Source organism: Pteronotus mesoamericanus, unplaced genomic scaffold (genome assembly GCF_021234165.1).
Source record: "Pteronotus mesoamericanus isolate MK-2021 breed Mesoamerican mustached bat unplaced genomic scaffold, CSHL_Meso_final contig_557, whole genome shotgun sequence".
NCBI lineage: Eukaryota > Metazoa > Chordata > Mammalia > Chiroptera > Mormoopidae > Pteronotus > Pteronotus mesoamericanus.
Window position 1 is genome coordinate 3,966,799 of NW_026555200.1, and position 22,405 is coordinate 3,989,203.

At 54.1% G+C, this 22,405-nt stretch overlaps 1 protein-coding gene across 1 annotated transcript in view; it reads right to left on the minus strand.

Annotated features, from left to right (window-relative positions):
* Positions 1-2,415: 2,415 nt before the first annotated feature.
* Positions 2,416-22,405, minus strand: part of TNFRSF8 (TNF receptor superfamily member 8) — a 38,798-nt gene continuing 18,808 nt past the window's right edge. Inside the window, exons 8-14 of the mRNA XM_054579641.1 lie at positions 16,354-16,450; positions 15,935-16,080; positions 14,585-14,686; positions 14,401-14,454; positions 8,852-8,877; positions 6,088-6,265; positions 2,416-2,660 (exon numbers count right to left, since the gene is read on the minus strand). Coding sequence (XP_054435616.1) covers positions 2,416-2,660; positions 6,088-6,265; positions 8,852-8,877; positions 14,401-14,454; positions 14,585-14,686; positions 15,935-16,080; positions 16,354-16,450 — 848 coding nt within the window. The remainder of the gene's footprint in view (positions 2,661-6,087; positions 6,266-8,851; positions 8,878-14,400; positions 14,455-14,584; positions 14,687-15,934; positions 16,081-16,353; positions 16,451-22,405) is intronic.

Genomic DNA, 22,405 nt, shown 5'->3' on the forward strand with positions numbered 1-22,405 from the left:
GCAGTGGGCAGCGGCAGCTCATCGGGGCTAACCCCCCGATCCTGTCTCTGAGGCTCCCTTTTCTCTTTCTACCTCCTGTTGTTCTTCTGCCTTAAGCCCTCTTTGTCTGTCCCCAGCTTCAATACACACAGCCAAAAATCACCGGGCTGTGAAACCCTTCCTACATGAAATCAAGAACCCACACACTATTGGCTGGCCGGAGGCTGGCTCCTCATCCGGTCACATGTCCACGGCCCCAGGTCTCCTTCCTTCACCCCACAGGGCAGCCACAGTCCCGGGGGGCCCCGGCTGGCTGCCATAGGTGGGAGCAGGCCCCACATTGCCATCCCCCTCCCTTGACCTGTGACCATGAAGACAGGCTGGGCTCCTCCCCGCTCAAGGCGGAAGCCTAGGCTCCCTTGTATCCCTCAGTCCTCACTCTGTGTCCCCCAGCCAAGGGCATTCACGCTGCTTTTGTGACTCCCTTTTCTCACGCTCTGGGACTGCTGGGCACAGCCCTGTCTGCAAATACCCACAGGGAGCCTGGTGTAGAGCAGCTTTATTCTGCGTATCCCCAAGGCAGGCCCGGACCAGGAGCAGGAGTTACATGGAAGAAGGCTGAGGAGGGGCCTCCAGCCACGGGAGGCGCTGCACCAGCAAGTGGCTGGCTCCCGGCCCCCAGCAGCCGGGGCAGACAGGTGGGGAGGGATCCCAGGACCTCCTCCCAGACTAAGCCTCAGTGAGAGTTTCCTTAGCCTTATGATCGTTTTTAAGGAACCTTATGAACTTTTAAAGGATCAGAAGTTCCGTGAAGGGCTCCTGGGTGAGGGAGCGCGTGATTTCATTAAGCATGTGCCGGTGTCCTCACATCAGAGCCGCTGCGTCCCTGCGTGCTGGGCGTGCGGTGTCCTCCCGCGCTGCGGAGGTGCCCACGCGCATACTTGGGCGAACTGCACACATCCCACGCGACTTCTTCAGATCCTGCTGCCACTGCCTCTCCAGTGTCCCGGCCACTCCAACTTTCCCCAAAACATCTGAGTGGTTTCACTACCCTGTGATGACTGACCCAGTCCCAACTTCCTCCAAAAATGAGCAGGGAGAAGGCTGGTGAGTAAACAGAGGCTTTGGGGCCTGGCTTCCAGAGGGTAATTCCAGGAGTCACCCTGCAACCTGAGACTCAATGCCCCCGGCTGCCGCAGTCTTGTCATCTGCCCACATGTCCCTTTCCAAGGCCACTTGTTTGCTTACAGGAGCCTGAAAGCCCTGAGGAGAGCTGGCTAGTGGGGCGGTCATTCCTTAGTATAAAACACAAAAATCCTGAAACACAGATCAAACTAAGCAACCCTCTTCACCTCCCCCCTACCCCCCCTTCCCAGTCCAGAGTAAGGCAGGACGTGGCATTGGACATCCATGTTCCCTCCCCGACAGCGTAGCAACTGCAGCACGAGGTCAGGGCCTGGTGCCACCCGGATCCGCGTCTGGGGAAGGTGCATCTTCATGTCCCGGGACGGAGCAGGTGGTGCCTGCCGAGCAGACAGGGACCCAGAGGGGCCTACGGTTCCTCGTCCGCACGCGGAGGAAGCCGAGCAAAGCAGAGCGGCCCTTCTCCGGGCAGCAGCGGGCTGGGCAGACTCTCTGGCTGGGACCGACACTGCAGCTGCTGAGGGTCCTGAGACGCCCCCTGCTGTGGGCACTGGTAGGGACATTCCAGGGTGAGTGAGTTGATCCTAGGTGGCCGTGGCCTCATGGCCCACCCGCTGTGGGGCTACAGAAGAGGACGGGGTGGGGGCAGCACCAGGAGGGTCCCCCTCAGTCCAAGCTGTGTCGGAGGCCAGGCTGGGCACTCCCCAGGCGCAGGCACAGCAGAAGCGGCGGCTGAGGCTGAGGCGGGCCAGCCCGCAGCCTCCTGCTCTACACTTCCCTTTGGACCGAGGAGAGACCACAGGCGCTGGCTCAGTGTCCAAGGGGACAGTATGCACAGTAACTGGGGGGTTGTTGGCATGGTGGCAGGTCCCGTAGGTATCACTCCGGAGGCCCCAGGGTGGGGTATGGGCCCCATGGCCTCTGCCTCAGGCGGGCTCCAGCCCTGGGGGAATGGGTCCGATGCCCAGGGCTCTGGGACGTCTTCTCGGCAGGAGGCAGGGTGCCCCGTCCCTGCTGTCTGTCTGTTGCCCCAGCAAACATCACCACTCGGATCCCGCCCCTTTGTTGTCTGCACCGCACAACCCACTGCCCTAGGGGAGGGGTCGGACAGCAGCTGGGTGGGGGCGCAGGGGGAGACCCCCAGAACCCCTCCTGCATGGGCAGGCTGGTTGCTACTGGGTGCTGGACACTCGGTTCAGGCCAGACGGGCCTCCGCTGCCGGCCCGGTGCGCCCGCGCTGCCCTGGCTACCAGGGAGCACCCGCGGCGCTCTCAGCCCCAGCCCGGGCCGGCCTCATTTCCCAGAGGCGGCCGAGGGCAAGGGGTCCTCCTTCCCTTGCTCCTCCACTGAGAACATGACGTCTCCGCAGCTGCCCAGAGGTGGCTCTGTCTCCTGCTCTGGGTAGTGGGGCGCATGGTCCACTTCCAGAGTCTCCTCGAGCTCGGGCCCCGCCGGCCCTGCCACACCCCGGCCCTCAGGCGCCTCGGTCTTCACAGTCCCCACAATCACTGTGTCAGCCTTCATGATGTAGATCTTCTCTGCAAAGCAAAAGGAGGGGCACAGTGAGGAGACCAGAGCCCCAGAGCCCGGCAGGAGGGGCAGAGGACGCAGCCTCTCTGGCGCGCAGGAAGCCCCACCACCCCGAGAGCTGGGAGCTGCCTGCTGGGGAATTCAAACTCGGCCCACTTGCTTCAAACAGGAGAGGGTAGGGAAGGAGAGAAGGGGGTTGGGAGAGAGAGCAAGTCATGGGGAGGAAGCAAGTCAAATCAAGAACAAGGGCACCTTCCAATGTCAACTGTGATGGAAAAATAAAAGTAAAAACAATAGTAACAGCAGCACCAGGGAACTCGAGTACAGGCTAACCTGTGCTGGATGTGGTTCGGGGCACTTTCCGCAATTCAGCTCCAGAACCCTCACGTTCTTTCTGCCAGGTAAATAGTCTATCATTGCCCCAGTTACAGATAAAGAACCTGAAGCTCAGAGAGGTTCAATGGCCTGCTCAAGGTCGCCAGGCAGTTCGCAGAATCCCCCAAAGAAACGCCGGCTTCTCTGCCCCTTCCGCTCCTTTCCACCTGCCTACAGCCGAACCCTGGGGTGGCCAGCCTGTCCCGGTTTGACCAGGATGCTCCTGGCTTTAGCAGGGGAAGTCGCCCATCCCAGGAGCCTCTTCAGCCCCGGCAAACCCAGACAGCTGGTCACGCCCTGCAGCAACCTCGGCCCTGTTCAAAACACCAGCAGCCCGCAGCGCGGACGGCTCGGGGCAGGGCGGCGTGCTCACTGCTGACCGCCCACCTCCCACCTGAGGCCCCCATGGCCCTGCCTGTCTGGCCCAGAGTAGGGCCGCTTGTGCATGTCACTCGGAAGAATGTTCAGCCAGCCCATCAGAAGTGATATCCCGGGTCCTCAACGCCGTCTGCTTTCGGGGGCTTTGGAGGCTCAGGGGAGTTGAGTGAGCTGCCTGAGAAGCTGGGAAGTGGGGAGCCCGGCCTTCAGCCAGGTCAGCTGACTGCAAGCGCCAGCAGGCCAGCTTCCGAGGGCCTCAAGCTCAGGGCAGGGTCCCAGCTCCCTGCAGCTCAGCCGCAGGATTCCAGAGCTGGGGTGGAGCACAGGCTCGGATTTCTCTGGGTAACCAGTGACACCGCTTTGATTCAGGAACCCCCAAAACATCCTTGTGGCTCCTGCACCATCAACACGACTGTGTAATGCCAGCTCTTCTATTCTGGTTTTAACACCCCCGGAAAGAGAGAAATGTTCAAAATAGCGGCAGGAACTAAAGAGAAGGCTAAGGGAGAGAGAGAAGCTGTGGGCGGCCCCCCACAGAGAGAAAACAGGACCTCAGGCCCAGCCATACACACCTTCATCAAGACCTGCAGGCCCCAGGGAGGCGAGGCCAGGCCGAGGTGGGAAGCCAGAGACAGGGAGACGGAGACAGAGAGGCCTGGCAGTGGGTGGTCCCAGTTAGAGAGGCCACAGCTGAGGGCCAGGCTGTCATTCCCCTCACATTCCCTGGGTCCTGATTCCTCTGGCTCTGCCCCCACCACAGGGCAGCACCTCCAGTCTGGAGGGGGAGGGTCTTCCTAAAGCTACTTGGACTTCCTGCGTCACCCAGGGCTTCAGAACCCAGGGAAGTTGTCATAGTGGGGTGGCGTAAGGTGGGGGAAGGGGGCTTTCCTGCCCGGTGCCTGGGGTGGAGGGAGGGATGAGGCTCAGCCAGAGTCTGGCCTCCTCGGAAACCGAACAAAGCATGTGGGGACAGGGCCAGGGGCTGCTCCTTGGGGCTGGTGTCAGCAGGACGAGAGGCTGACTGACCTTTGGGTGTCCCAAGAAGCCCTCCGCAGCCTCTCCCCACTGCCCCACTCACCAGCGAGGCTCGCAGGCTGGCCTGGCCCTGGGTGGGCTGCCCACGGCCCAGCCTCCGGCCCAGCTGTCCTGGGAGTCCGGGACCTGCCTCCATCACCCCCTCAAACACTCACGGAGCCCCACTCCCGAAGGCCCCAGCACTGAAAGCATGGGCTCGAGAGTGCAACTTAGGCTTCTTAGGAAATTTGAAAGAGATGCCTTTGGCAGTTATTTCCCAAAATACATTCCTTTTAAATTAAACTCGCCAAAAGCTGCAATGCCAAAAGTTTCTGTTTCGTACGGAAGACTCTGTCCCAGAGTTCTGTCTACCAACGTCTTCCACAGAAATGTGCAGGGTGATTATAAGTGCCTCTTTGGTATTATCCAAGTGATGGCTAACCTTCCAGAGAAGCTAGAGATGGGCCCCCTGAGGCCCAGCCCCAGGGGGCTCAGAGAGAGGTGAGGGGGCAGGAGGTCACAAACACAGTCACGCTGCTCAGTGCCACGAACACGGGTGGGGAGGCGTGGCGTCGCAGGGAGCACAGCACAGGTGCATCTGCTCTAGACAGAAGAGTGGAAAAAGCAAGGAAGGCCTCCTGGAGGAGGAGGCAAATCGACTGGGTCCTCAGGACATCAGGAATTAAGTAAATTCAAGGGGGTGGAGTTGGCTGTCCCAGGTGAGGAAGCAGCTCCCGGAAAGATGCTCAGAAGTGAGAGAGGACCCGGTGAACTTAGGAAACAGCCACTGAGTGGAAGGCCATGTGGGGTCAGGAGGCAGGGGGGTCTGGTGGGAAGAAGGCAACTTGTGACCTGTCTTGAATGCCGGAGTGAGAATCCTGGAATTCATCCTGAAGGTCATAGGGACGCTTGGAAGGTTTTAAGCAGAGTGTCATACGGAGAGGTCACAATCTGGGAAAAATGTTCTGGTGGTACCAGGGCGGGGAGAGTAACAGAGGCGGCGCGAGGCCTGGGCGAGGCCCGAGCAGAGGTGTGTCCGAGCTGGAGAGCGGCTGCCCCGGGAAGCGCTGGCCTCCGCGCCCTCAGGGGCCAGGGGTGATGACGACAGAGCAGGGGTTTTAGGGTCCTGCGTGCGCCGTGTGACGGGGAAAATCATTCCACCCACCCTCCATCCACAGTTTCCCCAATTGCGTAAAGGGGAAGACAGCACCCTCAGACAGCTGCGTGACAACGAGATGTGACGCTCGCAGTGCCCGGAACACACCAGGCAAGCGGCGGCTCTGAGGTCACTGTGTGTCTCCCTCCTGCCCCCTCAGGGGCTCCTTCTCGGGGACTAGGGGTGGCACTCCCTCTTCCCTTTAGTAACAGTGGCACCAGGCAGGGGGTGCCCCTTCCCCCCGCCCTACCGCACCCCACCAAGGCAGCTGCACGGGGTGACTTCAGGACCTCTCACCCCGGCCCTGCGGCGGCAGCTCCGCCACCACTACTGCTGTGCCATGAGCTGCGCGGGACACCCGAGTGCAGTTCAACACTTTCACAAAAAGCATCTCCCGCGCACAAGGGCCCTCTGGACCCAGGCTCTCTGGTATCAGCAGGGGGCCCGGGACCCGTCTCCCCACTGCCCCCTTACCCCGGCCCATACCAGGAACCCCGAGCAAGCGAACTCACCTATCCTGTTGTTGGTGTGCTCCGCAGTCACCCGGGGCTCGGGAAGGTCCCTGGGGGACGAGGGGCTCCCACCCGGACTGGCGCCCAGCAGGCGCTGGCTCTCCCGCAGAACCGACTGGCTGGTTGACCCCGTGTCTTCTGTGCTGGGCTTTGTCACTGATACGACCCTTTCCAGCTCCTGCGGGCAGAGGAGGCAGGCGCTGATGCAAGGCGCCCACACCCCCGTCCACCCCGACTCTCAACTGCGAAGCCCCATTTTCTTCGTCTCTGTTGGCCCCAGCCAGCCTCCGTCTCTGCGTTGGGGCTGCCACATGCTCCCCCCGCCGCGGCTTCTCGGCCCTGACGTCCTGACCCACCTGCACGTGAGGTTCCAGGAGAAGCCACACTGCTTTGAACTTGCACTAAATAATAAGGATCGTGGCCAACATCGTATGTGTGTACCCCTTGGCAGGTTAATCCTCACAGCCACCCTGTGAGGTGACTAATGGTAGCACCCTCTTCATTGTACAGACCAGGGAACTGAGGCACAGAGGCGTCACGTGACTTGCTCAGGGTTAGTGTCTGGCCAGTGCTCGAACCCTGGCCTCTGGTTCCAGAATCCACGAGTGGAAGAGTCAGTCTGTAGGCATCAACTCCCAGCCACCCTAACGGCCCAGCCCTGACCTTCTGGGACAGCAGCTGGCTATGATTGCACTAATACATTCTAAAAATAGCTACGCCTTCAGGAAAGCATTGGTTTTGTTTTCGACTTTGATAGGTAAGTGCAAAGGAGAAGTGGTCTCATGGAATGTTCTAATGTATAGCATTTACCTGCTGCCTTCCAAATGGAGAGAGACTGAGTAATTCAGAAAGTATAGCTACCTAATTCTGAATATTATAACAATTTGAAACCCAAAAGACAGCATTTTTTAACCATTTACTATGAAGGCATTGGCCCACGTAGCCATAAAAGACATTTGATTATCTTACAAATCATTGAATATCCTTTTTCTTTTTTTCTTTTTTTTTTTTTTTTTTTTTTGAGGATTTTACTTATTTTTTTAGAGGTTAAGGGAGGTAGAAAAGAGGGAGAGAAATATCGATGTGAGAAAGGAACATCGATCGGTTGCCTCTCACACATCTGCAGCCCAGGCCTGTGCCCTGACCTGGACTCAAACCGGTGACCTTCCAGTTCGCAGGCCAGTACTCAACCCCTTGAGCCCCAAGAGGCAGGGCTGAATACCTTTTTCATGAAATTTCTCGGTATTTAACAGCAACTTACCTGAACCAAGTGTAGTGTGGTTCTATCTGTTATGTTTAAAAATTAAAGGATGGAGAACTTCCTCCATGTATAAATGGGTTCTTTTTCTTTTTAAAACTTTATGTCAACATAACTATGCTTATCAAAATACACTCGTATTGCTTAATAGAATGCAATTTAGGTTTAACTTATTCTACACAATTTAGACCCAAAACTTGGTACATGGTTTAAGCATTACAAAAAAGGAATGTGCAATCTGGTTTATTTCTCATCTGTTACAGATGTATATAAAAGATCATCCTTCAAATGCTGCTAAAGGAGGCTGCAGGGACCCTGAGAAATTAACCTTTGCTCTGTCCCTGAAAAATACACCTATTGCACTGACAAAGTTTATAAACTTGGTACAGCAAAATGTTGTAATGTTTCAATGCTGGTGTACAAAGTTCAGTAACGAATGGATGCTGAAAGGGGTGGGGAGTGCCTACATACACATGTGAAACTGTAAAAGCTATGTTATTTAGTTAATATTACCCATAGATTGTGAACTGTCCACGTATGGATGTTTGAGTTAAAAGAAAATAATGAAAAATTTGGTAAGTGGAAGAAAAAAAAAAAGATGGGTGAATCCTACATGCCCGAGACCCAGCCGTATGGAGGGCCCGGCCTGGCGCCCACCTCAGCCCCCACAGGGCACTGCCTCAGCTCCCACTGCCGGAGCCGCCCCTCGGGGGCTGGGCACAGAGCAGCATGCGAGGACGAGCCCAGGGAGGGCCTGGTGTATGGGTCCCGTCCTGGGTGGTCCTGGGGTCGGCAGTAACGTGGTAAACACCCTAGCCCGGCGCCTGCACAGTGAGCGCTCTGTAAAAGGCAGGTGAAGCTGGTCTTACAAGGGAGCAGCTCAGGGTGGCCATTCAGAGCACTGGCTTTGGAGTCGCCGCCAGGGGGCTCAGATCCTGGAAGATCTGCTTCCCCACTGGGGAGTCACCTTTCCTGTCTGGGCCCCCGTTTTCTCTTTTATAAAATGGGACAGCAGTCTGACCTCCGTGTGTCGTAAGGACCAGCAGGGTCCTTACAACTCTAATGTCGTGGGAGCACAGCGAGGAGCCTCACTTGCGGTAAATGTGCAATACACGACAGCTGTTCTTAAAAATTCTTGCTACTGATTTATCATCCCAGCCTCGAGGACAAATCTCACAGAGGAGTGAGGGAGAAAAGGGGAAATAAACGCAGACTTCCTCGTGATCTGGCCACACCTGGCACCCAAAGTGGCCCAAATCAAATCCACGGTCCAGGAGGCCTTTCTGGAAGTCCCCGGCGGGATAAGCCAGGAGCCCGAGGCTGCTGCTGGGGCAGGGGGTGGGGGTGGCCAGGGCCTGGCTGAGGCCCCGCCCTGCTCAGAGCTCCAAGCATGGGGCCAACCCAGCATGAGCTTGCAGGAGACCAGGCAGCTCTCAGCACCAGAAGATGGGCTGAGGAGCCAGATTTCAGGGCTCCAGGCTTGGGTGGGGGTGGGGTGGTACTTACTACCTGGTTCCTCAAGGGCCTGGGATCTGCGAAGAGAAAAAAAGCGGTAACTTTACCAAGGCGGGGGTCTGGTAGCTGCTGGGTCCTGCCCCACCCCACATGCAGACAAAGGCCACCCTCTTTGATCCCCAGCAGTTGCTGATGCTCAGTTAGGCCCTTCGTCTGGAGAATAGGGGGCAGGTTTCAGGGCCCAGGCTCAGGCCCCCCAGGGGGGGTCACCGGGGCCCACTTCCCCAGTGGCTATCAGAGAACTAGAGACCCACCTTTCCTCCAGCCACCAAGCCAGTGAGCACACTGGGCCCCTCCCCAATCCCCCATTCCCACCCCCCCCCCACGACACACACACACACACACACACACACACACACACACACACACACACACGAAAGGAACGGTCTGGAGAAGCGCACGTCCCTGCTGGAGCCAAGGAAGCTTCTGCCAACTCAGAAACCGGTCTGCATACGGCAGCTACCACCACCTGGAAGCACCCAGGGTCTGGAGAGCCCAGAGCGGTCCAGATCAAGGCGCAACACGCGGGGGACCTCGAGGCAGGCTGACGAGGGTCGGTGACGGGCCTTGGGGACGTTTTCTGATTGCCTTGCCAGGCCGCCCCGCAGCCCTCTTGGCTCAGGCCTCTCTGAGTTCGATTTTCTGTGAACTGCGCTTTAACAAGCCCATGTGACCACGTTGAGGACAACCGCACCCTTTGGGGGGCGCGGAGCTGCTGATGCAATGACTCTCAGGGCACGATTTTTATCCCCCTTCCCCAACCCCCACCCTCTGCTCTGATGTTCTTCTCAGACTGAGCAGGGTGCCAGGTCATGGCCAAGTGCAAGCTGACATCTGACCACGGCCCAGGCACTACCTTTGAGCAAATCAACTCCCAGGCGCAGACCACGCTTCCGGGAAGCGCAGCCTTTGCCAACTCTCCAGGAGGCCGCCTGCGGAGACTCAGCATACGCTGCTGCCAGGCGTGCGCACCTGACTGGAGAAATCTGCTCGAGAGATGCCAGTATGCCAGCTAGGTCACTTCCAGAACATTCTCCCTGATTTCAGCAGCTCTGGGGAACCACCAGCCCCGAATCCTCGCTGAAAGCTCCCCAGAGGCCAACCAACCGCAACAACACAAGTTAAGGTGGGCAGACAGGGCTGCGTGGACACAGGTCAGTTTGGGAGAGAGCCGCCTCTAAATGCCTGTCAACAGATAGGAAGTGTCTGAAGGGGAAACAGACCAGAACGATGAAAAGAAGCAGGCGTGTAAAACGACCCAGTTCTTCATTTTGGATTTAACGAACCCCACCCACTTACTTAATCTGATAACCGCAGTTCCCAGCAGCCTGGTCACCTGGGGCAGGGCAGCTGGGGCTCCTTCCCACCAGGCCCCCCGCTCTGAGGAGTGCTCTCCGGCCTGAGGCACATTGACTCCCTGTCCTTTGTGGCTGACTGAGTTCTGCAGACGGCCAACAGTGATTTGGTGCCAAGTCACTGGGATGCAGGGTGGTAGGGGGTGACAAAGTACCATGACAAAAGAAATTAACATGATAAAACTCAGTCTTGGAGAGGACATGGGTAAACAGACACCCAACGGCTGCTGCCTGGGAACTGGTTTCATCTTCCTGGGAAGGGGTGTGCTCCGGGCATTATATGTCCCTCTCCTTCGGGGACACACCCTCAGGAAATAACCAGAAAGAAAACAACACGGCAGTTCTCAGTTCTCAGTTCTCAGGGAGGTGGTGTTTTTAATCCCAAAGAGTTGAAAGCCCGCCAGATGCCAAGCACTCCTGGAGAGGGGCCTTCCTGGCAACGAAACCCCGCGCTTGACCTTGCCTCTCTAGGCCTCGGTCGTCTCGTCCGGAAAACGGGATGGATCGTGCCAACGTTGGAGGGTTTTTTTGAAGATTAAATGAGATCTTGAAAAGGACGTTAGGTAAAAACTAAGTAAATCTGAATAAAGTGTGGGCTTTAGTTAATAGTACTGTATCAGTGTTGGCTTGTTCATTGTGACAAATGCATCACACTGATACAAGATGTTAGTAACAGAGGGAACTGGGCAGGGGTGGACGGCGACTCTCTGCATTTATTACCTTCTCAAATTTTCTGTACATCTGTTCTAAAAATTAAACTCTACTTAAAATGTCTTCACGTTAAAAAGGGAAGGTGCACAGCCATGGCCAGCACACAGCGGGTCCCCGGACCGCCTCTGTCCCAACGAAGAGAAAATCAGCACTTGATACTGACCCTCGCACACAAGCACAGGATAACACCGGCGCGGAAAGGTCGAAGCCAGAATGCAGGCGCGGCCGCCTCCAGCTGGGCCACAGCCCAGCCCCCTTGTGTGCTCTGCTGAAGACTCAGAGCAAACTGTGCCAAGTACACAGCTCGATTTCGTAAGAGCTTTTCCCTTAAAAATGTTACTTCAGTCCACTGTCTCCATTCATTGGTTTCACTGCTTTTGGAATAATTACAATCTTCCCGTAGATGCACCCCGGGACAGGGGTCCAGGGACATGCTGGGTATCGCTGGCCCTCTTGGGGCAGCACAAGGCCTCACAGGGCCACCCTGAGAGCTGCGGTGGCCGAGCACGTGGGTTCTGGCTCTCACGTCACCGTCGGTCCCTTCCGTCCCAGCCACTCTCCCTTTCAGTCCCATCCCTTCCGCGGCCCGAGGTCCCAGCGGCTGTGGGAGGTGAAACAGACCCAAGGAAAGGGTTTGGCACAGAGGTCCAGCCAGGCTTTGGCTACCCGCACTCGATTCATATCCTGGACTCCCTGCAGAGCTGTGGGGCTCCGGGGCGGGGCAGGAAAGGACTGGCTAAGCTGGGAACATCTTCGAGTAAAGATGTGCTCCAGACACAAAAGGACGGGACAACCGGGCAGCAGAGCCAGCTGGGTGTGGCCCCTTCTGACCTAACTGGGGACGATTCGAACATCAAATTTAAAAAGATGGCAGCAGAATGAAATAGGAATCCATGAGTCAGATATAAACACATAAATGAAGGAGAGGAAAGTCTGACGAGGACCAGGGTATTTACATATCCTCCAAGCAGCTCTCCTGAACGAACTCAGCGATGACCGAGGGGAAAGGGCACCTTCCCGTAGGAGAAGCCCGGCTGAGCCACCTTCGCCAAAGCGAACCACCACCAGAAAAGGGAGCAAGTGAAACCTGGGAGGGCGGATGCAGCAGAGGAGGGCTCTGCGTCCGTCTGGGGCGCTTCCCACGGGAGACGCGCCGCATGAACCCCGCAGCAAGGAGGCACCAGACAAGGCCAAGGGGCGGGACACCCACGGAACCACTGGTGGAAATTTCACAAGTGGCAAAGTCACGAAGGCAAAGGAAGAGACAGGAACTGACCCCGTGTCATGGAGATGTGACAACGCAATGCCACACGAGATTCGGAGCTGAATTCTTCCGCTCTGAAGGATGTTATTAGGGTAAAGGAAGAAACCTGACTGGGGTCCGAGAAGTGGCTGGTGGCAACGTGTCAAGGGGACTCCTCTGATTTTGATGGTTTCACGGCAGTTGCGTAAGAATGTGCCTCGTTAGGAGGGAACACACACTGGAGTGGCAGAGGTGATGAGGCACTAAGTCAGCGACTTACTCTCAGATGGTCCAGGAGAGGTCAGTCCCCTGCCCTGTCTTTGGGACGGGTCTGTAAGTTTGACATTATTTCAAAGCAACAACACACTGTTTTTTCCCTAACTAAACCTGCCTGAATTAACTGATAAAGTAATGACTTTAGCGTCCAAGAAAATGAAGGATTGAAAGAATTTTAATCAGTGTTTCTCAACCAGGCCTGATTTTCCCGCTGGCGACATTTCTCAATGTCCGGAGACATTTTCGGGTGTCACAACTGGGAGGGGCTCCTAGTAGCTGGTGGGTCTGGAGGCCAGTGAAACTGCCTGACATCCTACAGGGCCCAGGACCACCCCAAAGAATTATCCGTCCCGAATGTCAACAGTGCGAGGGTGTGAGACCCTTTTTACAAACACCTCACCACCCACAATAACAACGAAATCCTGGTCGCACTGCTCACTAACCACCTGGCCCTACACATCTTCCTGTGCCTCTGGTCCCTCATCTGTGAATGGAGAATGATAGCAGCAGGTGCCCCCCAAGGATGCCGCGAGAGGTGAAATGAGGTCACACATGGGCTTTGTAAATGCTGGCCACCAAGGACACACGCCACACAGCCCAATCAGTTCGGGAGGTGACTGGCGCCCACGTAACGGGCACCTGCCCAGATCCTCGGCGTGCGAGAGCCGGCGCGCGCATTCCCATCCCGCTGACCTTCAGGCTCTTTGAGCAACTGACGCTGGTCTGAAAGCTCAGGAGAGCGAGGGCGGTTTCTGTACCCAGCACAGACCCACTAGGAGCCCCCCAGTGACATGAATATATGCGTGAGCAAACAAACGAGCAGACGCTCCTTCCCTCCTGCAGCACCCGCAGCGCCGTCCCGAGGGAACGGGGCGTCCACCCCACGCAGTCCGTTCCCATCCTGCGCCCCGCATGCTGACCCCGGCCTCACCCCCCACCCTGCGCCCACCAGAAGCCCAGGGCCAGAACCGGCCTCCACCGAGTCTCAGGGCTCAGGGTTCCTTCCTTGCAGGGCTGGCTTCTTAAGGGCAGGTGCCTTTTTTTCTTTCTGTCTCTTTTTTTCTGTGTGTGACAAAACTGCTGTCACAAGGGTTCGAAGAAAAAAAATAAACTGACGGCAATGGAAATTCTAATACTAGAAAAATGTCAAGAAAGCAAACACAGGTTTCAGTGAGACACAGAGCCTGACAGCTCATGGAAAAAGGCTTGAAACCATCAACACACAAAAACCCCCCGCGCGGGGCGAACACGAGCACCTGCTTGTGAAACTCCTCAGATTCAAAACGTGCCTCGTGCCCAAGTCCAAAGTCGGGCCGCGGCAAGGCTCTCCGAGGGTCCCGGGGAGACGGAGGCCAGGGGGCCGCCATCCCCCCTGGAGCTGACCACTGGGCGCCCGGGCGGCCATGCGGTGGACAGAGTTTGGGGGGAGGAGGCAAAGGGGGCAGCTCTGAGCCCTCTACATGCAGAGCGGCAATCTCAGGGGCCAGCAATGGCTCTTCTTAAGACGTGTGGCCCTGGGCCAGCTACTCGCTTCCTTACAAAAAGAAAATCATTGCCCACCTGCCCTGGGGTGCCTGGGCCAGGAGACCCTGCAGGGGAGGCAGGCTGCCCTAAAACCAGACAGGGAAGCTCAGACCATTCGGGTTTGCTCCTTCCTCTGTGGTCAGGGCCCAGCACCCAGGGTGCTGAGGAGGACCTTGCCCTGCCTTAGAAGGGGCTGCCCCGGGAGACAGAAGGCACTTGGTACAAGGTGTCTGGGAAGCCCCTCCCCCCAGGTGAGAGCTGGGAGGGAGACCTGCTGCCTGGGTGGGTGGGAGGGCCGGGGCTCCGGAAGGCTGCCTGGCGGAGCTGGCCTGGAGGCTGGGCAGGGATCAGAAAGCAAGCACAGCCTACGACTCAGGAGGGGCCTGGGTTTCCTGGTGAGGAGCAGGCCCCAGGCACACCTGACCACTTACCCACGGGCTCCTGCTTGGGCCGGAAGGTCTGCACTGGGTGGCACAGGTACAGCTCTGAAACAACACGGGGACGGGACCTGAGCCTCAGAGAGCCTCCGCGGGCAGCGCCACGCGGGGCAGGGAGGCCCCGGCCCGGCTGGCACAGACCCCCGCCCTCCGCGAGGCCCGCGGCACAGCCACTCACTCTGCCGAATCCACTTCCAGCAGGCCCTCCGGTGGCACAGGAGGAAGGAGCCGGAGCCGACGAAGACCACCAGCACCACGACCACCCAGAAGAGCACCGAGCCTGGAACACAGAGGTGGCCCTGCACTCTCCACCCTAAGGCTGGCAGCCCCGCAAGGCCGCCTCATGGTGGTGAGCCGGGGGCCCCTTCCTAAGCCAGGTCTGAAAACCAGGCCCTGGGGCCGACCCAGCCCGCACCCACCTGCCCTCCCTGCCCTGGCTCCCCGAAGCCCATCGGGGTGGCTTCCAAGTAAAGAGCAAGCCCTTTCTAGAGGGGGGAACCAAAGAGCCAAGGGGCCAGAATGAGGAGGGAACTGAGGTCCAGAAGGACAAAGACAGGGGATGTGTGTCCCCACGAGACGGGCTCCTCGAAGGCGGGCGTTGGGGTGTGCGGCTCACACACACACACACACACACACACTCAGCCCTGGGCCGTAGGCAGCGTGACACCTCCACTTGACAAAGGGGCCCATGAGGCTCTCAAAAGTTAAGTACCTCAGCCAAGGCCACCCTGAGGGGAAACGGCAGAATCCTGGCTCAGGCCAGGCCAGGGGGACTCCAGGGCCCACACGCCGCACCGCGACCTGGGTGTATTTCTTTACATCTTAGTATTTAACTTGACTCCTTCTTTCTTTTGCCACTTGTGAAGATCATGTAACTAGTTACTGTTTTCCGTAGTTTAGTTGCTAGAAAATGGTTTGTGCCAGGTAAGTGCTTCTCAAACTTGAAAGTGCAGAAGAACCTCCTGGGGACCACGTTAAAATGCAGATTCTGACTCTGTGGGGCAGGGCGGGGCCCATAATTTGTTTTTCTAACAAGTTGCTGATGCTGCAAGTCCAGGCCCACGATGAGGACGGCGGGCCTGAGAACTACTGCCACCTGGTGCCCAATACTAGAACTGCAGGCCCTAGAACGAATCGCACTTCAGAGCAAGCAAATGTCTGCAAGGAGCGGGTGCTGAGCTGCTAGCTACATACTCACCTGGCATGGTACATGCTATTACCATTTTACAGGGGAGAAAACTGAGGCTCAAAGGCACTAAGCAATTAGCTAAAGTCATAAAATCATTCACCAAATATATTTTCTGAGTAGCAATTATGGGCCATGAGGAGGAAGCTGTGAATGAAATCCCTACTCACAAGAATTAAGAAATAATAGCTAGCAAGTGGCAGGGCCCCAGCCTCAGCCCAAGAAGCCAGAAACCCGGGGTCCACCTGGGTCCCCCAACCCAGCAGAGGCCGCAGCCCCAGGAGAAACCTCCCTCCTCCTGCCATCCTGGGAGGGGCCCCGCCTCTCGGGCGTGATCATTACCTGAAACCAGGATGGGTCTTCCCGTGGAGGAGAAAGAGATGGGAGCAGTCGTCGAGACAGAGGCATCCCCCTGGGCTTGGGTGGCGCCCGCTCCGTGCCCTTTACTGGCCTGAGAGTCTGCTGGGGAGATCTGGGAGGGGCTGCGGCTGCGGGCAGACAGGCCGGAGGTGAGGGGGGAACCGAAGCGTGTGCTCGGGGACGCTTCCCTTCCTCTGGAGACTGCGGCCCCAGACCCTCCGCCCACAGCCTCTGCCAGGCGCTCCACAGGCCAGGACTGCCTATCGAGGTCTCTGGGCTCGGTGCCAGCCTAGAGCGGGGCACACGCTCTCCAAAACGACTTGCGGGCTTGGCACAGAGATCCAGCCCGGGCCCCACCGCTGCCCCCAGTCCAGCTCCCCCGGAAGGGGCCACGGATGTACCTGTCAGGCGTCACCTTGCTGATCTCTGGGTTGGTGCTGCAGTTATAATGGGTCCCCGGGGAGGGCGGCTCGTAGCTGGCGTCCCCCTTGGCTGTACCTGCAAAGAGTAGTCTTAAGAGTCAGTGCCAAGGAGCCTCACCCAGCCGGGACCGGAGACTTCCAGGGAGGTGGCATAGTCACAGGATGCCCGCCCTTGCGGGCTGGCAGGCTGGTGGGGTTCACAGATGTGACACAGTTGTCACACGAGGGCACATGAAGGTCCCTGAAACAGAGCACCCAACAGTCAGGTCTCTCGTACACACTTGTTCATGGTGCATCCTGCATAGCAGTCCAAGAAGTGGAAACGGTCTAAATGTTCATCAGCTGATAAATGGATAAACAACACATAGTGTATCTATACACTGGAATGTTGCTTGACAACAAAAGGAACAAAGTATTAGTACGTGCTATAGCATGGCTGAACCTCCAATGTCTTCTGTTCAGCGAAAGAGGCTGACACAGAAGAACACACATGTATTCTGAAAATGTCCCCAGAGCTCTGATCTAGAGGGACAGAAAGTAGGTCAGTGGCTTCCGAGCCACTAATGGGCACAAAGTTTCTTAAGTCATTGTATTCAACTAAAAATAAAAGGGCAGAGTGAGAGACAACAAATGTTTATTTGAGATCCAAAAGAATAGCTATTTGAGAAGCTCTGATTCAGACGAAAACCCGAACAGTAGTCTGATTAGGAGGCAAAAGCAAGGGGGATTTATGAGAAAGGGAAAGGGAACAATTCCATGAATAGAAAGAATAGTACATCAATAGAATATTCATTATATCCAGAGGGGAAGGCATTTCTCTAGGTGCAGAAGAAATAACTCAGTGATGCTGCTCTAGAGAATGGTTTTAATTTTCAGTCCTGTGTCATTAATCTGGTAGTTATAACATCCGCTCTCTTGTCTTTGCAAACAGTCTGTTGGGACACCTGGTTGCTTTAGGGCCCAGTCCAAAAGTAGTTGTGCCCAGTTCTAACACTCCAAAGGTTCAAGGAAGAAGGCGTGCAAGGCAGTTCCTCCGGAGTGGCAGCTCTGACCCCATTTTAAGTAGCTCTGTTTATATTAGCATTGTTTAAGATTTTATTTATTTATTTTTAGAGAGAGGGGAAGGGAGGGAGAAAGAGAGGGAGAGAAACATTAATGTGTGGTTGCCTCTCACATGCCCTCTACTGGGGACCTGGCCTGCAATCCTGGCACGTACCCTGACTGGGAATCAAACCGGCAACCCTTTGGTTTACAGGCCAGCACTCAATCCACTGAGCCACACCAGCCAGGGCTGTTTCTATTATTTTTTACAGTGGTAATAGTTTCACAACTTCATATATTTCTTTAAAATCATGGAATTGTATACTTAAAATGAATACACGTTACGGCATAGGAATTACACCTCAATAAAGCTGGTTTTAAAAGTCAAGTCCTTCTTCCCAAGGCAATGAGTTGCATTAGCAGCAGGGCGGGCTCAGTGTGGCGGATTGCGTTATGGGTCCAGCGCCTCACCCTGCCCCACGTCAACACCCTTCCCCAGGCAACTCTGCAGCTCCCCAAGTCCAGGCAGGCATCTGTGTCCCAGCCCCACCAACGCCTGAATGTGGCCGTATGACTTGTCCAGGCGTCGGACAGGGATGGAAGTGACAGGGGGCCGTTTCCAGTCTGGGCCGTAGGAGGCACCTGTTCGTCCACTCCCTGGTTTTGCACTTCTACCCCTGCCACGAGGAGACCATGCTGGGGCTGGGGCAGGGGCAGGGCGTCAGCCCCGCGCGGGTCCCGGAAGTATGAGCCACACACAAAGCAAACCCGAACCAACCCTGGGAGCCCAGGCACAACAGCAATAGCTCCCGGCCGCCCCACGAAGGAGTGAGAGGGGAGCTCGGAAATGTCGGGGCTGCTTGCCGTGCACTGTTCCCGCTGCTACACCTGGTGCGATGGTCAGATCTGTGTTCAAAAACCCCAAAAAGTGGAAGAGGTGCTCTGTCTCCAGCCAACTGAGATCACACGGGAGAGTGGCCTGGAGACTCTAGACCTTCCCTCTCATTTACGAGAAACCTGATAAATAAATATAAGCAAAGAAATGAAAATATCTCCAGATATTTAAAGGTCGTCTCCATTTTAAAAGTTCTTTTCTTTTGAAATCAACTTTGTTGAGGCATAATTTATACAGGAAAAAATGCCCTCTAAGTGTACAGTTTGATGAATGTGGAAGAATGTATACATTCCTGTAACTACAACTCCACGCAAGGTCTGAATAATTAACTGATATGCCATATAAACATAATGAAAGATAAAAATCTTATAATCATAGCAATAGATTAAAAAAAGCATTTGACAAAAGCTAGCATCCATTTTTTTAAAACACTCTCAGCAAAATGGGGGTAGAAGGAACATACCTCAACAAAATAAGAGCTACGTATGACAAAGCCACAGATAACGTTATAGTCAATGGTAAAAAGGTGAAAGTTTTTTATTTAATGTCAGAAACAAGAAGAATGTTGAGTCTCACCACTCTTACTCACCACAGTACTGGAAGTCCCAGCCACAGCAATCAGACAAGAAAGAAATAAAAGACATTCAAATTGGAATGGAAGGAGTAAAACAGTCATTATTTGCAGATGACATAACACTATATATAGAGAACTCTAAAGATTCAACAACAACAAAAACAAAACTATTAGAACTATAGTCAATGAATTCTGCAAAGTAGCAGCGTACAAAATTAATATTCAGAAATCTGCTGCATTTTATACACCAATAACTATAAGAAAAGGAAAGTAAGAAAATCTCACTTACAATCACATTAAAAAGACTAAAATATCTAAAAATTAATTTAACCAAGGCAGTAAAACATCTGTACTCAGAAAACGGTAAGAAACTGAAGGAAAATACTGAAGATACAAATAAATAGAAGTCTATACTATGCTCATGGACAGACATACTTAACATTGTTAAAATGCCCATACCACCCAAAGCAATCTACAGATTCAGTGCAATCCCTGTCAAAATACCAATAATATTTTTTCACAGAACTAGAACACATAATCCTAAAATTTATATGAACCAAAAAAGACCCCAGATAGCCAAAGCAATCTTGAGAAAGAACAAAGTTGGAGGTATCATGCTACCTGATATCAAACTATACTACAAGGCTATAGTAATCAAAACACAGACATATAGATCAATGGAACAGAATACAGAGTTCAGAAATAAACCCATGCTTACATGGTCAGTTAATCTATGACAAAGGAGACAAGAATATACAATGGAGTAAAGACAGTCTCTTCAATAAACAGTGTTGGGAAAACTGCAGAGATACATGCAAAATAATAACAGTAGATCACTTTTGTACACCACATACAAGAATAAACTCAAAACCGATCAGAGACTTAAATCTAAGACCCAAAACCATAAAACTCCTGGAAGAAAATGTAGGCAGTAAACTCTTTGGCATTACTCTTAGTAATATTTTTTGGACATACCTCCTCAGCCAAGGAAAACAAAGAAAAAATAAACGGGACTACATCGAACTAAAAAGTTTTTGCACAGTGAAGGAAATCATCAACAAAACAAAAAAGCAACCATCTGAACGGGAGACAACATTCACCAATGATACATCTTATAAGGTGTTAATATCCAAAATATATAAGGAACTCGTACAACTTAACACCCAAAAGACAATGCGATGAAGCAATGGGCACAGGACTTGAACAGACATCTCTCCAAAGAGGACACAGAGATGGCCAACAGACTATGGAAGGATGATCAACATCACTGATCATGGAGATGCAAATTAAAACCACAATGAGATCCCCTCACACCTGTCAGAATGACTGTTACAATAACTCAACTAACGACAAGTGTAGACAAGGATGCAGAGAAAAGGGAATTCTTATGCACTGTTGGTGGGACTGTAAATGTGTGCAGCCCCTATGGAAAACAGTATGGGGGTTCTTCAAAAAAATCAAAAGTAGAACTACCGCATGACCCCGCAACTCCACGTCTGGTTTTTTACCTGAAGAAACCTAAAACATGAATTTAAAAACATATACGCACCCCTATATTCACTGCAGCATTATTTGCAATAGGCAAGCCATGCAAGCAACCTAGATGCCCATCGACAGACAAGCGGACAAAGACGACGTGGCACCTACATGCGATGGAATATTACTCAGCCATAGAAACGAATGAAATCTTGCCATTTGCGACAGCACGGGTGGACCTAGAGGGGATTATGCTCAGTGGAATAAGCCAGAGAAAGACAAATACTCTATGATTTCACTGACATGTAGAACCTAAAGAACAAAATAAATGAACAAACAAAATAGAACCATTCATAGATACGGAGGACAGACTGATGGTTGCAGATGGAAGGGGAGGTGGAGGGGCTGGGTGAAAAAGGGAGGGGTTTAAGATGTATAAATCACCACTTATAAGAAGTCACGGGGATGTAAAACGCAGCATAGGGAATATAGTCCATAACGTTGCTATAACATTGAATGGTGTCAGGCGGCTGCCAGACTGGTCAAGGTGGGCGTTTCATAAGTTATATATATGTCTAAATCACTGCGTTGTACACCTGAAACTAATAGAATATTGTCTGTCAGCCATCACTGAAAATTTAATTAGTAAATAAATAGGAGTACATCTATTATGTCTAGGTGTGGGGGATTCTCACTCACCCTGCTCTGCCTGTGGTAGATGCTTTCACCTGGCCTTGTATTTCTCGGGTCAGGTACATATGGAAAGCTGGGGTACCACTGTGGGTGCAAGGCCTGGAGCACCCAGGGACCAAGCTGGCAGGTAGGGGGTGCACAGAGACAATTTCGGCACTCCTGCAGACACGAGGCCTGGCGAGGGCCCATGTCCCTGTTAGGGAGGTCACAGCAAGGTGGTCACCAGGCCTAGACTGGAGCTAGGAGGTCTCCACGGGACCGCCTGCTGACGTCGAACCAACGGGCACTGACTGAGGGTGCAGCAGGAGCAACAAAAAGCAAACGCAGCCCAGAGACGTCTCTGTGCTCCGCCACAGCCCCCCGGCGCCCTCTACTGGCAAAGCTGAACACCGTGCTTACAAGGAGAAATCTTTCAGTTCCTGAAGGGTGAGCAGGGAGCTGAGAGGCCATCGATGGATAACAAGCACACTTTCTAAATGCCATCTCTTGTCCTCCTGTCTTTTCCTGTTCCTTTTTCGTAGCGTTCTGTGCTCACTTTGTGGCTGTAACAAGTTCTGGAATGTTCCTGTGGACACGTTTCCATTTTTTCAAGTTCTCTTCTATCCCTAGGTTTGCCATTGCTTCAACAGGGGTAAGTTTTTGCATATCTTGTTATTCTCTGGTTTTCCTTGAAGCCTGAAACTCTTGACTGCTCATTTGTATTATTACAAAAGGGTTACAGTAGCTAGCGGGCTTTGTTCTGCCACGGTGTTAGCATGCCCTTCCCGCAGCGGGTCTCTTCCCGCAGCGGGGGTCTGCCTGGGCGCCCTGGGATGCCCGTGGGGCCTGTGAGCTGGCCGCCTTCACTCAGTGACTGAGCAGCACTAGCCCAGTGACGGGACGTGCTCCCAAATACACAGAGGGCTTTACACCAGAAGGGCAGCACCGCATTGCTAGCCCTGGCTCCCCACGGAGACCCTTTCAGTGTCTTTGGCCAAAAAAGTGGATTATTTCCACCAGGAGCTAAAGACCCTGGAACCACCGGTTCAGATTGTCAGCGCCCATGCTATACCATTGTTACAGATTTCTTAAAATTTTCTTTACGAGATGAAGTTACAATCTGCAGTTCTCCATTGCACCCCTTCCTTCATTTTACTCGCCTGCTCCGAGCCCAGGCGCTCCCTCGCGGTCTTATGAACCAGTTCCCCTCACTCTCCCCACCGCCCCCGTGGAGTAAATTCTGGGGTAAACTTCCCTCCACTTGGTCCCATTTGTCACCATCTTTCCCCCCATTTTCTGCCTTCTAGAAATTGGTTGAAATCTCTCAGCTGCTGATGAACCTGGTTTTTGTTTTTCATTGTCAAAGGTTTATA